The 21,474-nt window shown below is 36.7% G+C and overlaps 1 protein-coding gene across 3 annotated transcripts in view; it reads right to left on the bottom strand.

Annotated features, from left to right (window-relative positions):
* DOCK11 (dedicator of cytokinesis 11) overlaps window positions 1-21,474 on the bottom strand; it is a 191,150-nt gene that overhangs the window by 45,704 nt on the left and 123,972 nt on the right. For 2 of the 3 annotated variants that reach the window (XM_059679693.1, XM_059679692.1), the window contains 9 exons: window positions 17,488-17,604; window positions 15,991-16,066; window positions 15,291-15,400; window positions 13,023-13,137; window positions 6,866-6,932; window positions 5,310-5,357; window positions 3,768-3,910; window positions 2,365-2,480; window positions 187-324 (listed from right to left, as the gene is read on the bottom strand). In XM_059679693.1, coding sequence (XP_059535676.1) covers window positions 187-324; window positions 2,365-2,480; window positions 3,768-3,910; window positions 5,310-5,357; window positions 6,866-6,932; window positions 13,023-13,137; window positions 15,291-15,400; window positions 15,991-16,066; window positions 17,488-17,604 — 930 coding nt within the window. The remainder of the gene's footprint in view (window positions 1-186; window positions 325-2,364; window positions 2,481-3,767; window positions 3,911-5,309; window positions 5,358-6,865; window positions 6,933-13,022; window positions 13,138-15,290; window positions 15,401-15,990; window positions 16,067-17,487; window positions 17,605-21,474) is intronic. The other variant, XM_059679694.1, reaches the window with a different exon arrangement.

A 21,474-nucleotide genomic window follows, 5' to 3' on the forward strand; every position in this document is an offset into this window, starting at 1 on the left:
GACTTTCAGCTTTAACAGAAACCCCCTCGCCTGAATTAGTCTGTTATATGGAGGTTTTACTGTACTGACTTAGTGGGTTCCGTGTCTGAGGTTTGTAGATGTCATAACAATAATCCTCTTTCACTTCTTTTTTTCTTGCCATGAAGCAAGCCCACTAGCAGCTAGCCATAAAGCTTTTGTCCTTACCTTACTGATGAAAGCTCGCAATGAAGCAAATACATGTTTCAGCGACACCTCAGATTGTCCATTTTTAAGAAAAGCAAGATGAATATCAAATACTTTTTTCATTAATGGGTTGTGGCCATCATTATTTAAAAGTTGACTCTAAAAAAACATGAAAATAAACATAATTTTGGCAGAAACAGTTTATGTTACCCCTGCTTAGAATGAGAGATCTGACTTACCAATACCTGTTTATCAATCCATGTATGAAAATTCCAGGGAAACAAAATGTTTAAAACATCTGTGCCATCTTTCAACTTGGAAATCTCAAAATACTACATAAACTACATCTATACTTGCTTCCATCATTTTATGCATAAGATGAAAAAATATTTTTCCAATGTAACACACCAAATACAGAACTAGGATGGGAAGAGTAGTTTCTATTAACCTAGCCATATTACTTCTCAAGTAAGAAACCAGTAAATTTAAAATAAATGGATACAAGTGTATTTCTCTGAGGAAGACTAAGTAATGTAAGAATTAAGGAAAATATCAATCATATTTTAAAAGTCTATTATCTAATTTAATTTTTAAGTATGTTTAGTATAAGATATGTTTAGTCGTTGGTGAAAAATTAAACCCTCTATGAGTAGAGGTAATAACAGGTGTCACAATTGAACAGACCATATAAATTGTTTAAATGCTCCATGTAAAGAGACATAAATGAAACAATAAATTGTAGAGAAATAACTATTGGTTTGTGAAACTTTAAAAAAAAAAAAAAAGCATTGGTTAACTTCTCCAGCCCTATTCTCCTATCCCTCAAAAAACTAGCAGGTTACAACTTGGCCAAAAACAACAACAAAAAACCGACAAAATAATATTCAAAGTTTTGACAAATCTAATGGTAACATCAACAGCCAGAATCCATGCAGGGTGTTAGATTTTTCTGGCTCTTTCCTTAGTTTATTTCCAAACATGATATATGGTTAGAAGCTTAGACCTTTGTGATAACTGGCCTAGATCTGAATCCTGAGTCTGCCACTGACCAGCTATATGACATTAAATTCCCTGTGAGCCTCAGTTTGCTCGTTTTTAAATGGGAATAATAATAGTATCTATATCAAAAAGCCATATGAAGACTAAAAGTGAGTTCATATTTGTATTTTTTTAGTTTATTGGGGTATAATTTATATACCATAAAATTTACCATTTTTAAGTATATGGTTCAATTATTTTTAGTAAATTTACAGAGTTGTACAACCATCACAATCCAATTTTAGAACATTTCCATCACCCCAAAACCTCCCTGGTGCCCATTTGCAGTCATCCCCATTTCCCCCAGCCCCACAATAAAAAAACCGATTTAATATTCATAAAGCACTTAGGGTAGTGCCTGACATCTACCAAGAGGTATGTTTGTTAATAAATGAGACACATATGACTAGGAGGAAGGAATACAATGCAAGCCTCGAGACCAAATATCCTTAGTTATTGGCACAATGAATTTGGTTTGCATTTTAATGAGAACTTAATATTTCATAAAGGGATACTGATGCCTATTTCTTATTAGTATCTAATTCGATTTTCCCTTGAGCCTCTTGAAAAGCACAGAGGGGGGAGAAAAGAAAAAAATTATCTGTATAACTCAGGTGAAAGTGAGCACAATTTTTCACTTTTGAGTTCTCCCACTGATATTATATTACAGCTATGTAGTTTTTATTCTTTAAACACATCTATTAGCCCAATTTACTCCTTTAACAACCCTGAAAGTTCATTGCTTTGGCCTTATTCTTTTTAATCATAGTAATAACGATTTGTACTGAGGCAAACATCTGAGAAAAAACACTAAGCGCCTGACCAGGGAAGCCAGCCAGGCTGCCTGGACATCATCTAACCTAAAGAGTCACCTCATGACAACAGGCATTTAAGAAAACCAATTCAGTCATGATTTGGGCTAAAATTACTGAATATTTTAATAAAAGTATGAAAGACATCTATTTTTAACCAGGAAAATAAAACAATTGGGTGTGGCAGGTGAGTCTTGGTGAATTCCCAAGGTCACACAGTAGCCAAACTCAGTCTATCATCAAAGTTTCCTGAGTGCTCATCGGGGCTTTTATTCCTATGACTGGTTATGTTTTGTTATAATGTTTTCTTTGCAATGATGCCAGCTGAATTTTAACTCTTCATTTTTACCTTGAAGCACTGGGTAAAAAACGATATGGTATCTAGCACTGTTAAAGAAACTTCAGTAGCAGTATTGCCTTCTAGAAGGGCCTGATGGAAAATGTCTGCTTCAGTTGTTGTAGAACCTAGGATTAAACAAAAAGTAAATTAAAACTGCTGAACAGAGATTCACATAATAGTTTTGAATGATTTCCCCTCCAAAAAACTTAGAGAGACAAGCAAGAAGAGAGGAGGCTCTCGATACTTGCAGACCTAATGAGTTTCACTGTGTTTGTTCCTAAATCAAATATAGTCTTGGTTAATCAAGTCTACCAATTTTTACTTAGAGCTATGTATCAACAGCTCTGCACACATAATTAGGAGCCCACTCCCTTGGAGACAAGATTTTAGTGATGAACTATGGCAATATAACTAGGAAATAATGTGGGAGGCATTTTAGGCCGTGTAGGCTGTAAGCCGCATTTTTTAAAATGTCGAGTCTGTCGCGTCAGGACCCACCTGCTCAAGACATTCGTTTTATTATTAGTCCTTAATACAGGCCACTTTTGCTGGCTTCCTTCTCTGCATCCTCCAGAGGACTATGGAAATGCAAGTTTTCTCACTCTTTGACTTTTTATTAATATTTGCTTTTCAAGGGATAGCTTCCAAGTATATAACCCTCTAGCTTTCCCAGCTGGGCAAGATTTCTCTCCTTGTCCTACTTGCCTTATCAATACTTCAACCTGTGTGAAACACTTTTGTCAAAAAGTATTTACAGTTCTTTAATCTCTGCATTCAGCTCAGCATGTGTAATCCCTTAAAATCATTGAACAATAACTCTAAATAAATATTGCATACACTATTATGTTATACTATTATGCTAATATTTGCGTTAAAGTTTAACAGTAGAGCCCTGGCCAGTGTGGCTCAGTTGGTTGGATGTCCTGCTTTGCATCAGGAGGTTGCTGGTTTGACTCACAGTCAAGGGCACATGCCTGAATTGTGGGCTCAATCCCCAGTAGGGGCCATGCAGGAGGTGGCTGAACAATGTGCACTCTCTCACATGGATGTTTCTTTCTCTCTCCCTCTCTCCCTTCCTCTCTAAAAATTAATAAACTATTCTTTAAAAAAAGGTTTAACAGTAGTAATGAAGGATATTCAATGTAAATAAAAACACTTCAGTAAGAAAAACTGATTTAATAATGAATTAAGAAAAACAATACCATTACCTAAAATTGCTGAAAAATTTTATGCATATTTTATTATAGTCATATATTATGAAATGATGATATATAAATACACAGATATGCAATTAGATCTATGTCTGTGAAATCATTTTCAATCATATAGGTTATTTAAACCAGGACTTCTTTAAAGTAAAATAGTATTACATATCTGTTTCAAATGGGGACCCCACACACATTTTCACTTACTGTGATTAAGTGTAAATGAACTTTCCAGGCTACTAAGATGCTGAAGCCGGGCCTGCATTACTCCTGATCTGTTTCGAAGAGCTGGCATGGTTTGAGATTTTCGGTCTACTCCAAAATGTTTTGACAGCCAGGCATCCTGTATCCTAAAATAAAATTTAAAGTTAGGAATTGGAGTACTATAATACTATATCTCAATGTTAGATGTTTTTTAACTAAAAAAAAAAATTAGGTTTCCACATAAACACAATACTATGATCAATATTCTTTCAACTATTATTTGGCTTAAATGAGACATCACTGGAAATTGTATGAAGTTTTAATATATATTTAAAAGAGCTGATACTATAAGAATATAATTAAGGAATTTAGAGAGTTATTTACTTCCCTCTTTCTCATCAAAAATATCAGTGTAAAGTGGACAACACTCTAATAAGATTCAGTCTTTTCTCAGGAGATGAGGAAGGGCAAGTCAGCAAAGTCAGTAAGAGGGCTGCTCAAAAGTTGAAATGGAGGAGGGGATTCCTGAATGAAGAAGGAGTGTCAATCAAATGTTTCTAAACTTGAGTTAATCTTGGACCAGAAATTTTTACTCTTTAAACATGTCTATTGCAAGAATTTGTAATTTTCTTCTTTAATATTAAGGTTTTATTAAAAATTACAACTGGGTCATAGAGGAGCAAAATAAGAAAAATAGTGTGTTTATTCTCTAGGAAACATAGGGGGAGAGTCAGCAGAATGTTAGAGGTTAAGGCTCATGGTGGTAGTTACCATGTCAGTTTCAAGTTATGGGGAAAGACAGTGAAAAATGTCACCTGAATTATCTATTATTAGAATGTTCCAGAGACTCAGCAATTATAAACCCTATCCAAACAGCCTCTTCAGTTTTTGGAAGTGCAATGGAATTTAACATTAAAAAAATGAACTCTAGTTGTGTTGCTTTAATGACTACAAACTCTACCCCAACAATTTATCTCATTGAAATAAGCAAGTAATATTTTCCTTAGGGTCTCTGAAATATTTTAAAATTATTTATTTCACTAAGACTTAAACAGCAAAAAGAAAAAAAATGCTCATTAATAATGTTATCCCAATCACTGTTGAGAATTTCTGTTTACCTTAGCAACTTAGGTGAGTACTGATAGTTTGTAAATAAAAATACAAATCTTCCAACTGTCCTCAGTTTATGGTTTCCTGCCTTCTCTTGGATCTAGCCCTTCCTCACACATCCTTTAGAAAACACAACATCTGTTTCAGGATTGGGACAGAAACCCTGCACATAGGGCTAACCATTTTCCTTTGGAAAACTTAAATGTATCAGCTCACATTAGTTTAATTTAAAGTTTGAGTTGAGATATACATAAATCATGGGTTGTCCTTTTAAAAATTTGTATTGAATTTACTGGGGTAACATTGGCTAATAGTAATTATATAGGTTTCAAGAGAATTAAAAATGAATAATGTACTTTTTATATGGCATGATCAAGACTGCCCTCTGTTGGAAGAAACAGAAAAAAGTGGAAATTGCCATGCTATGGGAATTACCTTGCTATGTTTCTTTTTCCCATGTATCTAAAGTGAAACAAACATACTCTAGAAAGAAAAACAGTAGCATGTTAGTAAAGTAATTATCTGCAATTTAACAAGTAATATTTGAAAATTCATGTGCTACAAAGAATGACTACTTAACTCATATTGTAATGTATGTTTTGATAGACAGAAATATACACATAACTAATTGGGGGCTTGCCATATTATATTTCTCTACATTTATTTGCTAAAATTACATTGATATCAAAAAGGCCCATGTCTTCATGTATAATTTTAACAACATAAAAGAACCTATCAATGTTAATCATCCTTTGTTTTCTATAATATATCATAGCAAAAGTCTCTAGTATAGTTAATACCTAAAGAAAGTTTCATAAGCCCTAAAAGTTGGGGTAATTGCTATGCTTTTTTATAATGACATTAAAATACTTTCTATGACTAAAAATCTCTAACACATACAGAATTAGGGAGGATAGCATACTAACCTCCCACATACCCAGTACCTGCCAGCCTCAACAATAATCAATTCATAGCCATTTTTGTTTAATCTCTACCCTGAATAGGTCCTCTGCTGTCCTTCCATCCTTCCTATCTACCTACCTCCCATAGTTTTTTAAAGTAAATCCCCAACATCATATATTTTCATTAGCAAAGATATCAATATAATTAGAGTAGTTTATTTTCTTTTTAATCTTAAGTACTGTTTTGATTGCTGCCATTTTCTGCAAAATTTTGAAGTACTTTAATAAATATTTATGAATTATCCTCTTTGTGTTTTGGTAAACATGAACATATTATATATATATATATATATATATATATATATATATATATATATATCTGTACTATTTATTCAAAAGTTTGCTAGATTTCATTCTAATTTTTATTTTAGTTTTCTTAAATAATATTAAAATACCTCAGCATACTATACAGGGTGGGAAAAAGTAGGTTTACAGTTGTTCATATGGAAAATAATACAATTATTAATAAGTAATGATACAAGAATAAACTGTTTCAAGTAATCACTACTGTAACTACTTTTACCTCACCCTGTATATAACAACTTTCCACTTCTATCTAGAAAAAAAAAGACTAGAATTTCCCAAGTGCCTTGGAATGGAGATATCTATATCAATCTATTAATCTATCATCTATTTATGTATCTGTACATTTCTGAAGTGAGTGAAACTACTCAGCTCTACTTTAGAGTACAAATTATAAATTCCAGTAAGTTAAGCTGCTCTATTAAGCCAGCATCTGCTCTGAATGATTTAGTACAGTTGATGCCACTTCTAGTTTTCCAGAACACAAAAAGACTCCTGCCAGGCTATAAAACTTGTCTATTACTGGCTAGGCTTTTCTATAATATCACAAGTATCACCATGTTTTTCCTCTATATGTGAAGAACTGGAATGTCAGCATCTATATTATCAAAATTTTCTACATTATTAGCAAATAAGATGTTGAAAGCAAGAAAAAAGTTAACATTTTATTATGTATAAAAATTAAGCTCCCCAAATAAGGGGATATATATGAAAATGTTAACTTACTCTAAAAGTATGAGAATGTTTATGAGCTCCTGAGGAGATACTTTATTCCAGTAAGTTAAGAGAGTATCTGAAAATGGAATAAATAAAGCATTAGATCTTGAAATAAAGCAAATAACACAGTGATCCTCAAAGTACCAATAATTTAGCTTAAACAACCATCAACACATGGCTAGTTGTGCACAATACACACACTGTATTCTTTTGAATTAATTCCAAATATGTATTTTAATTTCAACATTTTTATTTTATAAATCTTCTTTTGGATAGCTCATCCCAATCTTCATATCATCCCTGAAAACAAAGGAAGGAAGCAGACCTGGGGTTTTTAATGAACATCCTAAAATTTTATGCAAGATGGTGCATTTATGTGCATTTTGCTGAACGGTGGGGGTGTCTAGTACCTCTGTCTGCTACTTAAAGGGCTCTCTGAACCAAAAAGTCTAACAAATGTAAACTTTAGAGAGAGATAATTTTTTCTCTTCTTTTCCTTTGGGTTATAAACTGTGAAGTCCTGTCAATACACACAAATGTAGTATTTCAGATATAAAAGTCCCTTAAAATCTATTACATGTGCTTATCCTTTTTTACCTATTTCTCTACTTTCAACACACCTACTTATGGATATTTTTTTAATATATTTTATTGAGTTTTTACAGAGAGGAAAGGAGAGAGATAGAGAGTTAGAAACATCGATGAGAGAGAAACATCAACCAGACGCCTCCTGCACACTTCCCACTGGGGATGTGCCCGCAACCCAGATACATGCCCTTGACCGGAATCGAACCCGGGACCCTTCAGTCGGCAGGCCGACGCTCTATCCACTGAGCCAAACTGGTTTTGGCTGGATATTATTTTTAATAAAAGAAAACTGCTGCCACTTAACTTTCCAACCCTTTTCTCATCCGACTCAGATATGTCAACAGATCCTATTCTAAAATGTAAACATCTTGTAGGTTCCGCAAAAGTAGGCAAATGTCCGAATTGCAAGGCCAGCTAGAGCCCCCTGCAGACAACAATGGAGGGCCAGGCAATGTTGGTCATATGGTGGGGGGGGGGTGCTGTGGGGGTTTTGACTTCACTTCCAATTTTTTAAAGACCAAGAGTATTGGTAGTTCCTAATGATTATAAAATACTGATCATCTAGAATAAAAATGCTAGAATTGAATCCAATTAGATTTGTGGTGCCTTTTAAAATTAAGGTATAAGTGACTTCCGGTTCCCGCACCCCCCCTGCCTTTGGATGCGTTTCCCTCAGAGAAGGTGGGCTCCCAGAAGTCACCGGATTTCCGGTTTCCGGTTTCCAGCCGGAAACCGGTTGACTGAAGGCGCCATTTTCCCTTTGCTACGGCGCCATTTTCAGCTCGCCACGCACCGTCTTTTCCTCAAAAAGCTGGTGGGACCTTCTTTCCATCCCTGAGCCACCCAGCATCTGCACCGTGCCCTGAGGCAGCTTCGATTAAGGTCTGTAAAAAAGGGTGAAGGGCGTATCCCTGCTGTGGCCTGTCAGAAACTCTTAAACCATCTTCTAGTCAGCGGCCGAGGCAGCGGCGGCCGCGGCGGCCGCGGCGGCGGCATAAAGCCACAGGCCAGTCTCAGCCGTTTCCAAGTCCCAAATCGGTGAGACATAATGCAGGGCGGGAAATTTGGTGGAGAATACAGGAAAGATAAGAGACTTTCAGAATCTGAGAAATTAGAGTTAAGTGTATGTGACGTGTCGAGTGACGAGTTTAAAAAAGCCTGGCTAACACTAAAAGAGCTCCATGACAAAGAGCTACACCGTTTACAGACCAAATTAACCAATTTGAGGAAAGAGAGATTGGGAGATGGAAGGTGGACAGGCTCCACAGCCAGAATTAAAGAGTTGACTGAGCAACAAAAAGTTCTCAATGGGACCATTCAAGCCTTGCGAGAACAGTTGCGCTCAAAAACATGTGACCGCTGTTCAGTGAGTGAAACATATAAGACTACACTACAGCAAGAATTTTACGATATCCAACAACGAAACCTTAAGTTTATTGCCGAGATCACTGCAGAAAGGAATAAACTAAGAGAAGAAAATAAAATGCTTTCTGAAAAACTTAGAGTGACTCAGCAAAAGCTTAGTTCTTCTGAAAGTAGTGATGACTTAATTCCTTGTGCTCAAAAGGCTGCGTCCGTTTTTACAGTCAGGGATCCTACAGATGATCAGCAGCTTCTGCCTATGAGATTGAAAGAGCGGCCAAATACTGCACAGATTAAATCTAGAGGGAAAAAGGAACAGCAACACAGTCAAGAGTTAGCAATTCTAACTCATAGTCCAGACCTCTTTGACCTGGCAGAGACATCTTATGACAAGGTAGCTTCTAATACCAGTAAGTCTACCACAGAAGGTACTTCCACCCAGAAGACACCTACACTTTTTCCCTTATTATATACACAGAGTAGTCAAAGGGAGCATGAATTTCAAGTTGTCTCTAACCTTTCGGAAGAGAAGCCTGGCCAGTCAAAAAAGCTAGATTTATTTACACAAAAGGCCTCCACACAGAGGGCCTCTACTCAGATGGACTTCCCTTGGACCTTTTCCAATTTGGGTACAGAACAAAGCCCAGTAATTGAAGCAGTATCTGAAACTTCAGAGGAAAACATGCCTGATAATAGACTCACACTTCACTCTTATTCAAAGAAAAAGCAAACAATCTCTGCAAACGTATTTCCTCTTGACTATACTTCAAGTAGGAAAAGATCATTGATTGGTATTCCTCGTTACAACATTGGGTATTCAGAGAGAAGCAGCAGTTACCAGATGCCTTCCATTCAACAATCGACTTCGAAAAAGAATACTAATGAATTTACAGTTGCAACAGGGTATGGTACTGACAGGCTTCAAGGTGATGACCAGAGTTCCATTGTGGGGTCTAGGATAAAGAGAAAAGCCAAGGTGCATACTGAAAGAAGGAAGTAACGCTCCCGCATCCTCTCTCTTAAGGAAACTGTTTTTCTTTCACAAGAGGACAGTCTTCCAGTGAATTCAGACTATGTAACTAACTGATAACCCCTAACTCTGACTCCATTTCTAAGGATGTAGTAAACAAGGCAGTAAGACTTAAAACAATTTGGAAAACGCAATTTGGAAAACGTCTTAGACTTTGAAACATTTACTTGTTGCCAGTTAATAAACTATAGCTCCCTCTACTTTCATATAAAGTATCTTTCTGTTGAAATTTAGTTGCTACTGTTGATGAACTAATAAAAAAGAAAGCCAAGAGAAGACCTGAGTGAGTTCAACATTTAAACACATATAGAGTGACTACAAATATTTACCGGACGAGACAAATAACTAGAATACATCTATTGACAAGGACCCAGAAGCTGATATTTTTCAGAATACAATGAATGTGACTTTATAGATATCCTATAGCATGCTTTACATGTATAAAAGCTAAAAAGGAGCTGTGACACTGACTGTACACTACTTATTAAAAATGTGCTTTTAAAAATCAAAAAGCAAAAGCCAAAGAACAATCTAATGAACAAAGATCAAATGTTTAGCAAGTAAGGTCAACATTTACAAGATAAGAACAACTTATGAATTTCTCAAGAAACAAAGAAGTTATGGTTTTACCCATGACATTAAAAAAGCAGCCAGGACTTTGTCACTGGTATTACAGTTTATGGTATGTGTGTGTGTGTGCGCATCCGTGTGCGATGTACGTATGCCACAGTATATGGTGTGTATGTGTGTGTGCACGCATGCGCCATGTGCGTATGCCACAGTATATGGAGGGGGTGTGTGTGCATGCACGCGCCATGCGCGTATGCCACAGTATATGGAGGGTGTGTGTGTGTGCATGCACGCGCCATGCGCGTATGCCACAGTATATGGAGGGTGTGTGTGTGTGCATGCACGCGCCATGCGCGTATGCCACAGTATATGGAGGGTGTGTGTGTGCATGCACGCGCCATGCGCGTATGCCACAGTATATGGAGGGTATGTGTGAGGGTGTGTGTGTGTGTGTGTGTGCACATGTGCATGCATCATGTGCATATGCACAAGTATTGGAGTGGAAGGAGAACTAGTCAGCAATGCATCTCACGCCTCCTTTCTTCAATCTGCCACCCCCAACCCAATTTTACTTTCCTTGAGCTGTGGTGGTGGTTAACATTTATTTTTCATGTGTTTGTTTTTTGTTGTTGTTTTCTTCATGTATCTGTTGGGTCTTTTTTTTTAAAATCAGATTTATTGAGAAAGTTATTGTGCCTTAAAAATCACCCATTTAAACAGTATACAGTATAACACTTTATAGTATATTTGAAGAGTTGTAAAACCATCGCCATAGCTTTAGAATATCTTCATCACCCGATGAAGAAACCCCGTACACATTAGCAGTTACTATCTACTCTTGCCTACTTTTCATCTTGTGGGAAGAAAAAACAGTGAGTTATAGCTGTAGTTGTCAACTGATCCATCATCTACTGAAACAGAAATCCACCAGCTTGAAAATGATCTCCCTTTATGTATTTGTTTTACAAAACATGGAGGCCCATCACATAGCCTCAATATATTCTTTGTTTTAGTAAAGTACTATGTAAACCAGTGGTTCCCAAACTTATTTGGCCTACCGCCCCCTTTCCAGAAAAAATATTACTCAGCGCCCCCTGGAAATTAATTTTTTAAAATTTTAATAGCAATTAAACAGAAAGATATATGTATTAATGTTTCTACCTTTTTCGTAAAATATAGTAAAGAAATGTGTAAATTAGAAACATTGAAGTTTGAAATTATGAAACTATTTATTGAACTCAGAATAGAAAGGTAATACAAAAAATGTTAAAACAAATGCACCTGTGGCCATCGTCTCCCCCCCCCCCCCCATCGCTGCAGCGCCCACCAGGGGGCGGTAGCTACCACTTTGGGAATCACTGATGTAAAGCCTAAACATACTTTTACTTTTAAAATATTCTTTTCTTGGTAATAGTTTTCTTTTTTAAGTGTTAACAGTATTGCAGATGCCCCCCCCATCTCCCCCACTTTGCCCCCCTCCACCAAGCCCCTGCCGCACCCAAAGACCTCCCCCAACTATTGTCTGTGTCCATGGGCTATGCATATATGCATATGTTTTGACTTTTACTTTAGGTTCTTTAAAGATGCTATTTATCTGTTTTTATCTACTGTTTTATTAATGTACCTTAGCATTTATTATTGATTTAATATCAACTTATTTTGTTTTTATTACTATTTATCCTGCATTGTTAAAATAGATTTAAAGCAAGTTGTATAGATACTGAAAATGACTATGATAATCAGAACCCAGGTGCTCTTAAGTTCTTCATTCCTGCATTTTTTTTTGAGCAAAAATATTCAGAAAAGGAAGAAAACTGTATGAATAAATGTGGTATTTGGAAATAAGATAACCTGATTTTACTTCCACGTCCAGAAGACATGAAGTTTATCAAAATCCTTTGGTTATATTCTATCATATAATGTAGAAAGGAAATGATAATAGTAATAAATAATATAATTATATAGCAAGGAGGAAAAAAAAGTGTGAAAAAGAGCCTGGAAATATACAAAACCATAGAGTTGTACTATGTAACAATGGCATTCCTTACCCTCAAAGAATCCTTCCTATCTTTTTGTTTGCTTTTTGTTTTCCAAATTTTGGGTCAAATAAAAGTTTAAAGCATTAAATATGACTCTGGTTATTATGTTTCTCTGTTTATATCGGTCATTTAATGCATTATATGCTCTGCATGAAAAAAAGTTTAGCTGATCTCTCCCCCTTTCTTCCACCAAAGGACTTGTATGCATGCATATAAGCCTAACCAATGGACACAGACAACAGGGGGGTGAGGGCATGAGTGTGTGAGGGGGGCAATGGGGCAATAACGACACATATGTAATACCTTAATAAAGAAAATAAAAGTTTAGCACTTCCAATATTATTGCCTCATTTTAGAAATTAAAGTTTAAAATAAAAAAATTGTTTCAAAGAATCAAATTATATGACTAAAATGAACCTATTTTAAGTTAAAATACAGGAACATTTAAAAGGTCAGGGTCTTTAAAGATCTGTTTCTAATGAGCATGTGCTCTAGGCGATGGTCAAACACTGTATGAAACTGAGCCTGTGAGGGTAAATGTGTAGTAGAGTCCAGGCTTAGTATGCTGGTAACTTACCTTCAGAAATCATTTTTACTATATACAGATAGCACATCAAGAGGCTTCTGATTTCATACTGATCTAGTCGGTTATACTGGGATGATACGCTGCTCCTCGTAGAATTCTGCCGGGTCTATAATATAAAGACAGCAATTTTGTTAACAATATTGGTACTATAGTTTCCCATATCCTTTAATTCAAAAACTATTTTTATCATTCATCCTATTTGGGAAAATTCTAAGCATAAATCCAAATTTTAAAAAATATGTTTTTATTGATTTTTGAGAAAGAGAGAAAGAGAGAGGGAGAGAGAGACAGAAACATAAATGAGAGAGAAACATCGATCAGCTGCCTCCTGCAATCCCTTACTAGGGATCAAGCCCACAACCCAGGTATGTGCCCTGACCAGGAATCAAAGCAGTGACCTCTTGGTGCATGGGATGAGACCCAAGCAACTGAACCACATTGGCGGGCCATAAATCCAATTTATATCACACTTGGAGGGTAAATGGGCTGACTCTGTTACCACTGTACCTAGTAATATCACTGGAAATTACCTCGGGGTCTTCACCAAGAGATAGCCATGAATACTGTGAATGTTTAATTCCCATAGGTCCCGTGTTTTAGTAGTAAAAATGTTAAATAATTGTATATGGCTATTCCCAGAAAAATAGCTTTTACATTGAGGAGGAACTTAACTAAGGTACATGAAAGTATAAGAAACATTTTACACTTTTTAATTTTAATCTCTCCTTGAAGTCTATTAAAATCCAAACTGCAAATTATAGGTCAGAAAATCTATGTTTAAAAAGGCTAATCATATTATAGATAGTTAAATAAGGAGGATCCAACAATACTTCAAAACTACAGCTTCTACAAAGAAGTGATGTTCCTATTATTTAATTAATTTTGTTGAAGTATCAGTTGTTAAGCATGACAAGATTTGACCTTTCTGAGGATTTATATGGATAACTAAATAATTTACCCTTGTTAAAAATCAATACTTTCAATTGAGTTAAACTGCGCTGGGGATATACATTTCATAAAATAAGATTTACTAAGAAAGAACTTTCAGTTGGAGTAAAACATCTAGGTTCTGAAAGATTGCTAGCTGTGTGACCAATAGCAAGTCATTTAACCTTTGTCCTTTATTTGCCTCACCTATGATAGTGTCTGTTGTCATAATTCTAAATGGTGTGAAACAGAAACCTTTGTACATAAATTACTATTTATCCAAATCCTCAAGGAAGTATCCTCCGGTAGTTCTCAAGGGGTGGTTCCCAACCAGCAGCATCAGCATCGCTTGGGAACTTAGTAGAAATACAAATTAGCAGGCCCCACCCCAAACTGACTAAACGAGAAACTCGGGCTGAGGCCCGGCCATCTATTTTATTAAGCACCCCAGGAGATTCTGATGCACACTAAGAGTGCTGGAATTAGAAAACCTGGTTGCAGGTCTGGCCCTGCCAGAATTGTGTGACTGTCCTAAATCACAATCTTAGTTTTCATTTGTAAACTGAAAGTTGAAATTTATTATTTTCATGGATCTTTCTGTTTTTTATATGATTCTATGATTTTACATAGCAGCATGGCAAGGTTTTACTGGTCTAAATGAAGTTTCTCTAACTCAAGGCAGACATATCTCATAAACTTTAATGTTAGGCTTGAAAATATGAGATGGAAGAGTTGAAGAATATATTCTGATACCAGATGCTGAGATCCTAATTTGGAGATCCATTTTTTCTCTCAAATTAATATAATTACTCTACTATAAAATAATGAAAGGGGAAGAGATCAACCAAAGGACTTGTATGCATGCATATAAGCATAACCAATGCACACAGACACCATGGGGGTGAGGGGGCAAAGTGGGGGGGATTAGGACACATATGTAATACCTTAATCAATAAAGAAAATTTTAAAAAAATAAAGGCTGAATTAACCCTGCTAGGAAGTGATTTGTTTTAAGTGACAGGTACATTAGATATTTTAAACTTGAACCTTTCCTCTCTAGAACAGGTACAGTACAGTGTGCTACAGGTTCAAGGGGGTATTCTGAATTAGAAGTCTAAAGATAAGTGTCTCAGCCCCTATACACAGTTTAAGATATCCAAGTAGCAGCTGCCAGGATAGGAAGCAAGTGCTAAAATATCCAAAAATTATGGGATTTTTTTTTTTTACAAATCCAGGACAGACTACAGGAAAGTAGAGAGCCTCTTATTTACACAAAAAGATTGTTGTAGCCGAAGGTATCATTAAGGTTATCTTACATATTTAGGTTCTTACATTTTCGCCAGTGCTGCCCTGATCTGGAAATCCTGTTGCTCCTTCTGGGATTAGGGAACCTCTTGAGTCTTCTCTCTTAAGTCCATGTCCATTTTGAAAAGACCCATAAGCTAGAAAATAAAAGCCAAGTCCTTATTAGCAACAGGAGGGACTGCCAAAAATATATTATAAATTAAGTACTGGGTTAATTTAAGTAAATATACTTTTAGGGATTAGATCTTCGTCATCTAAAACTGTGAAGTTTATATATTATATCAAAACACATAAGAAGCCAAATAAAGGGTTAGCTTTTTTTTTATTATTTCTTGAAACACTTTACTATGTATAAAATCACAAGAAATTCCTTGAAAATAATCAAAGAAAGCCACACAATTTGAGAGGTGCTTTTATAGATAAAGAAATTTGGGCCCAGAAAGGGGAGGTGTCTTGTCCAAGACTAAAGACAGATAAAAGGATTGGAGGCCAGTGTTTTTCTCATTATCCTCTAATTTCTTAGTATACTAAGATACATTTTTGACAAGCTTAGACGAGGAAATCTAAGCAAAGAAATGTATCTGCAATGGAGGTCAGATTTTAATTAAACTTTAGTAGAGATCACACTATGCATAGATTTTATTATAAAATATTTCAAAAAACACAGAAGGACAGAGTACATTTCTAAACAGCCATGCAATGCATAATCTTTAAAGGACTTAATTACCGGTATCTTTGTCAGTGCTCAGACTCCCTCTATTTGTAGGTGAAGTGAAGCCATATGCAAATTCATCCCTGGATGCCTGTAACACAATGTGATACCTCTATCACTTAAACAAATTTGTACACTAGGGTAAGAAATCAAATTAATAGACTAAAATGATGCCCTGATTTTAAACAAAGCTCACTGGGAAAGTCCAGTATCAATATCGGTATTTAGGAGACAAATCTTTAAAAAATGGGTACTAGCATATTGTAGTAACTATGAACTCTGGCTAAGGTACATAACTCTAGATGGCTGGTAAAAGCTGCAATTGGTGCAGTCTGGTTCAATTCTCCTTGCTTGGAACCAGGAGCAATGCTAGAAGGAGGGGTGTGACCAGAAGCCCTACGTGAACTTGAGCTACAAAAAGAAACACAGGTAAGAAAAATATTTCCAAATATCACTGTCAAATGTGGAGTAAGCAGAAGTATGAGCTACTGTGTCTGTAAAGAAATACCAGCCTGACATTCAGGTGGGTGATATAATCGGGAGCTACAGGTAATCAAGCAATCAGGGAGGCTTAGAAGTAGCTTTCTGGGGAACCTAGTGCTGGCTTGACAAATCGAGATAGGGGAATTTCCAAAGGAAGCTGTAAAGGTCACAGTTTAACCTGCCACTCAGTAATGTGACAGGCCTACCAAAAATGTTAAGGTGACCTTGGGCCATACAGAACATGGAGTGGGGGGTAAAGTAGGAGTTAATAGTCCCACTGGGCAGACTATAGTGGAGATAGCCGATCTGGAGAAAAAATTAGAAGGCACATGTGTAAGAGGTATCATGTAGTTGTAGGAATAGATTGTTCTATGTACTATCTCTAGAAGACAAAACTAAGACAAGTGGACAGAAACCCTTTTAGGTCTAATGTGAGAAGGAAGTTTTTATTATTATAAAGGCAAAAGGTGTTTGGCCATGTGGGAGACTGATCACCCCCAAAGTTCCTTTCAACTATAAGATTCTAAGGGGAGAAAAAGGCAAGACCAATTGTGATGAGCTTAAAAGCAACTCTTCAAGAAGTACTGAAAGGAGGCTGTTAAGGGAGGGGAGAAGCCAACGAAGACAGTTTAGTCCCTGGTGCCTAATATTTTGGAAATGAAAAATCTTTTGTTTCGTTTTCAAATTGAGTAACTATATGAAGGCATAGAACAACAGCAAACACTGGGTACAAGGGATTCTTGGTGTTCTCTTGGACCTTGTTACTTAGTGTGGTCCTTGGACCGGAAGCAGCCAAACGCTTATCAGAAACACATAATCTCAAACTCCATCCAGGCTGCTGAATTAGAATCTGTTTTAACAAATTCCCCGGGTGATTCATATGCACATTAAAGTTGGAGAAACATTGCTCTAGGAAGAAGTATAAATGTAAAAATGGAGTAAAAAGTGAACCATATAGCATATGATCCCAATTCCAAATGTAGTTAATAAAAGAAAATAACACGTCAATAGAAACACATTACTACTTACAGAATTAGGCATGGCTGCACAAGAATACAAGGTATCTCGACCTGCTAATCGCTGTATATTTTCCAAAAGCAGCCCAACAAATGGGAGGTACAATTGTGCTATTTTGGCTTGTTGGTTCTGAAAGATAATTATTGAAAGCTTATAGGTATAATGATTTCACTAATTATGGAATCTAAAAAACAAAATAAATGAACAAACAAAACAGAAACTAATAGATACAGAGTATAGACAGACTGTTGCCAGGTGGAAGGGATTGGGGGTAAGGATTAAAAAGGCGAAGGTATTAAGAGATACAAATTGGTAGTTATAAAATAGTCATGAGGATATAAAGTATATTGTAATAACTATGTATGGTGTCAGGTGGGAACTAAATTTGTCAGGGTGATCACTTCATAAGGTGTATAATTGTGTAATCACTATGTTGTACACCTGAAACTGATATATGTTATGTCAACTGTAATTTAAAATACATTTTTAAAAAGTTTAATAGGTATAAAATATGTATATATTACAAATGAAGTTGGCTTCATCTATCAGTTTGAAGATTAAAGCAGGCTAATATCAATAACAAATTAGTGAAGCATGAGACTATTTATACTTAAAGTCTCAGAATTACTACAGAACATTGTCGGTATTTGGATTTAAACACAATACAGAGTCAAATCACATGCTTCAAACACAACTACATAACATAAAAGGCAAAAGTTTATTTTTTAAATAAGATTGACCTATAAAGCAGATCATATTAGTCCTATTCTTTCACTCCAGTGAGGACTGAGTTTCATGAGAGCAGGGATCATGAGTCCTATTCACTGCTTTATCCACAGTGCCTGGGCACATATACAGTAGCTGAATAGCAGAATGAATTAATGAAGTGAAAAAAGAATAAATTACTGTATTCACTCAAGAAACTTTTTTTGCTTTGATTAAAACAGCAATTAAAATAATGTGATCTTAGCCCCCTAAATCAATTATAAAACTTGGGAGATTAATATATTTGTAAATATGTAAAAAAGCTGGCCATAACAGTCTTATCTAATGTGAAACCTCTTAGACAAATTTATTTATTGCTTTTCTCAGCTATAGACATTCCTCACCAGATATGTGCATACACTCATATCAACAAAAACAGTGGTTTTCATGACACACGAGTTGCCCTCCATATTTGAGGACTTTAGGAGGCTTGTCTAGCGATTTAGATAAGACCTCTAGAGAACACAGATCAAAAGTATCTCATCTGACTTTAATCTGCATATTTGCATTTATTCTTGAACAATTTTTCGTGTTAATTGGCCATCTGCACTTCTTTAGTAAATTTCAGGAACCCATCTTAACAGACTTCTAATTTCTAACCCTATCAATAGTCTCATATCACTAGGAGATTCTGGTTCAATAGGTCTGGGCTGGGTACTGGGAATCTACCCTAGATGATGCTGATGTGCCCAGAGGTGTGAAAACATTGACCTAGTCCAACCTCCTGTTCAAGGCAGGAATGGCCCTCATCCATATCCCTGACAAATGGTTAGTTTTAAACTGCTCCTTAAATACTCCAATTCTTTTTAAAAAAATATATTTTATTGATTTTTTTACAGAGAGGAATGGAGAGGGATAGAGAGTTAGAAACATCGATGAGAGAGAAACATCGATTGGCTGCCCCCTGCACACCCCTCACTGGGGATGTGCCCACAACCAAGGTACATGCCCTTGACCGGAATCGATCCTGGGACCCTTCAGTCCACAGGCCGACGCTCTATCCACTGAGCCAAACCGGCCATGGCTCCAATTCTTTCATGGACTGTTAGAAAGGTCCTTTAGCTGATTTACTCTGTGAAGGTTCTACCTGCTAGGTATAGCTCTGTCCTTTGGAACTACAAAGAATAAGCCTACTTCCACTTTACATGGCAACCCTTTAAATATTTGGAAACAGTTACCATCAATTGTCTTAATTCACTCTTCACAAGGCTAAACAGCCCTTATTTTCCTTTATTCTTCACATTAGTGTCCTGGTGCATGGATTTGTGCACATTGAAAGGAAATTAATTAGTCCTTCTGGTGCAGGGACTAACGCAGGCAGTTCCGGGTGGTGGCTGGCAGGGCGGGACTGGGTGAGAGATGCACGGACACACCCTGGAGCCAACCTCCCAAGGTCCCTCCCTGGCCAGCGGCACCTGGGGTGGCACCGGGGCATCTGTGAGTGAGCGGGGTCCTTCTCACAGGTGAGGTCCCCAGCCTGGTCTGCGGGGATCCGGCCAAAACCGGCAGTATGACATCCCCCTAGGGGTCCCGGAGTGCAAGAGAACATTCTGCAAAGTTGCTGTCACTCAGCAGCTCCTGCGCTGAGTGTCTGCTCCCCCACAACCCCCTGTGGTCAGTATGTATCATACTGGCCGGCCTTTTATATTTATATATAGGTGGCTTTGGTTTCAAAATTACCATCATGACCACCCTTTCTTGGCTATTCTCTAATATTATAGTGTCCCACTTAAGATTTGAGAGGCAATACAATATAGTGGGTAAGAGTATGAATTTTGGGTTTTAGAAACACATGAATTGCAGCTCTCCTGTTACTAGTTATGTGATTGTGATCAAGTCACTTAATCATAGTTTTCTATTTGGTAAGTTGGGGATGATAATAATAATTCATGTGAGTTATTTAATAGAGTGTCTGGCATGAGAGTCCTCAATACATTTTAGCTGCTATTATCAATATGACAGCTTCCGGATCAGAGCCCATTTTAATTCTGATAGTGAGTGATCACTAGGGAAGGAGAGGCTACAGTTCTCTTAAGTGAAAAGGAACACAGGAAAACATATAGTCAGTGAAAACTATATGGAAAATTTTGCCTGCACAAAAGATAGACGATAACCTCAGAATCTATTAATAGAAATGGGTAAATAAATATAATAAGGTATATCCATATTTGCAGTGTACCATCATATAATGGTACACTGCAAATATCTACCTTTAGGGCAGCCGTGGGCAAACTAAGGCCCGCGGGCCGAATCCGGCCCGCTCGGCTGTTCTATCCGGCCCGCGGAGCCGAAAGAGCAGAGGGTTCTGTTGCTCTCCCTTCCGCTCCTTCACCAGCAGCAGTGTTAACATGTCTTAGTTCACACAAACACTCCATCCATGCTTTTGTTCCGGCCCTCCGGTCCAGTTTAAGAAGCCATTGTGGACCTCGAGTCAAAAAGTTTGCCCACCCCTGCTTTAGGGTGTATTGTTAAAGGAAAAAGGAAAAATGCATAATGGTTCCTATTATATAGGATGGGGCAAAAGCAGGTTTACAGTTTTTCATGTGGAAAATAATACAATAATTAATAACACAAGAATAAACTGTGTTTCATGTACTCACAACTTTAAATCTACTTTTGCCCTATCCTGTATATACATTATATATAGGCTTATGCCTGCATAAAGTAGAAGTATATATAAGAAAATGATAACAGTAGCTGCTTTTGGAGAGATAAATTGGAGCATGGAGGTAAGGAATGTGAGAAAGGCCTTTGATTAATTGATTGATTTTTACCCTGTAAACAGATTACTCTTTTTTTAAAAAGGAAAAAAAAAAGGATTTGCTCACAGCCCAAGTAGAAATGGCAATTCTCTTAGGTGTCAACATCACTTGCAGTGATTTACAGGAACTTATATCGACCCCAGAACAAATGTTAGACATTGAACATTCTTGTTCTGAATAGGAAAGATGTCTCCTGGTAATTATAAGAAGTTAGGAGATCTCCCATTGCAGTTATGAGTAACACATAATAGGGACCAGTGACACCTCAATAATTTCATTAGAGGAGGAGCTGAGGAGTGGCAATGTGGTTGGAACTGGGAAGAGGGGCGGGCTAGGAGATCTAGTCTCAAAGCAGCCTTTCTATAGAAAGCATTTTCTTTTCTTGACTGTGTATTTATTTGGAGTCACTTTGGGGAACATGATTATAAAAATTATAGGTACTTGAAGCTCCTCTCTCTACCCTCACGTTGGC

The sequence above is a fragment of the Myotis daubentonii genome, chromosome X (assembly GCF_963259705.1).
Source record: "Myotis daubentonii chromosome X, mMyoDau2.1, whole genome shotgun sequence".
Classification (NCBI taxonomy): Eukaryota; Metazoa; Chordata; class Mammalia; order Chiroptera; family Vespertilionidae; genus Myotis; species Myotis daubentonii.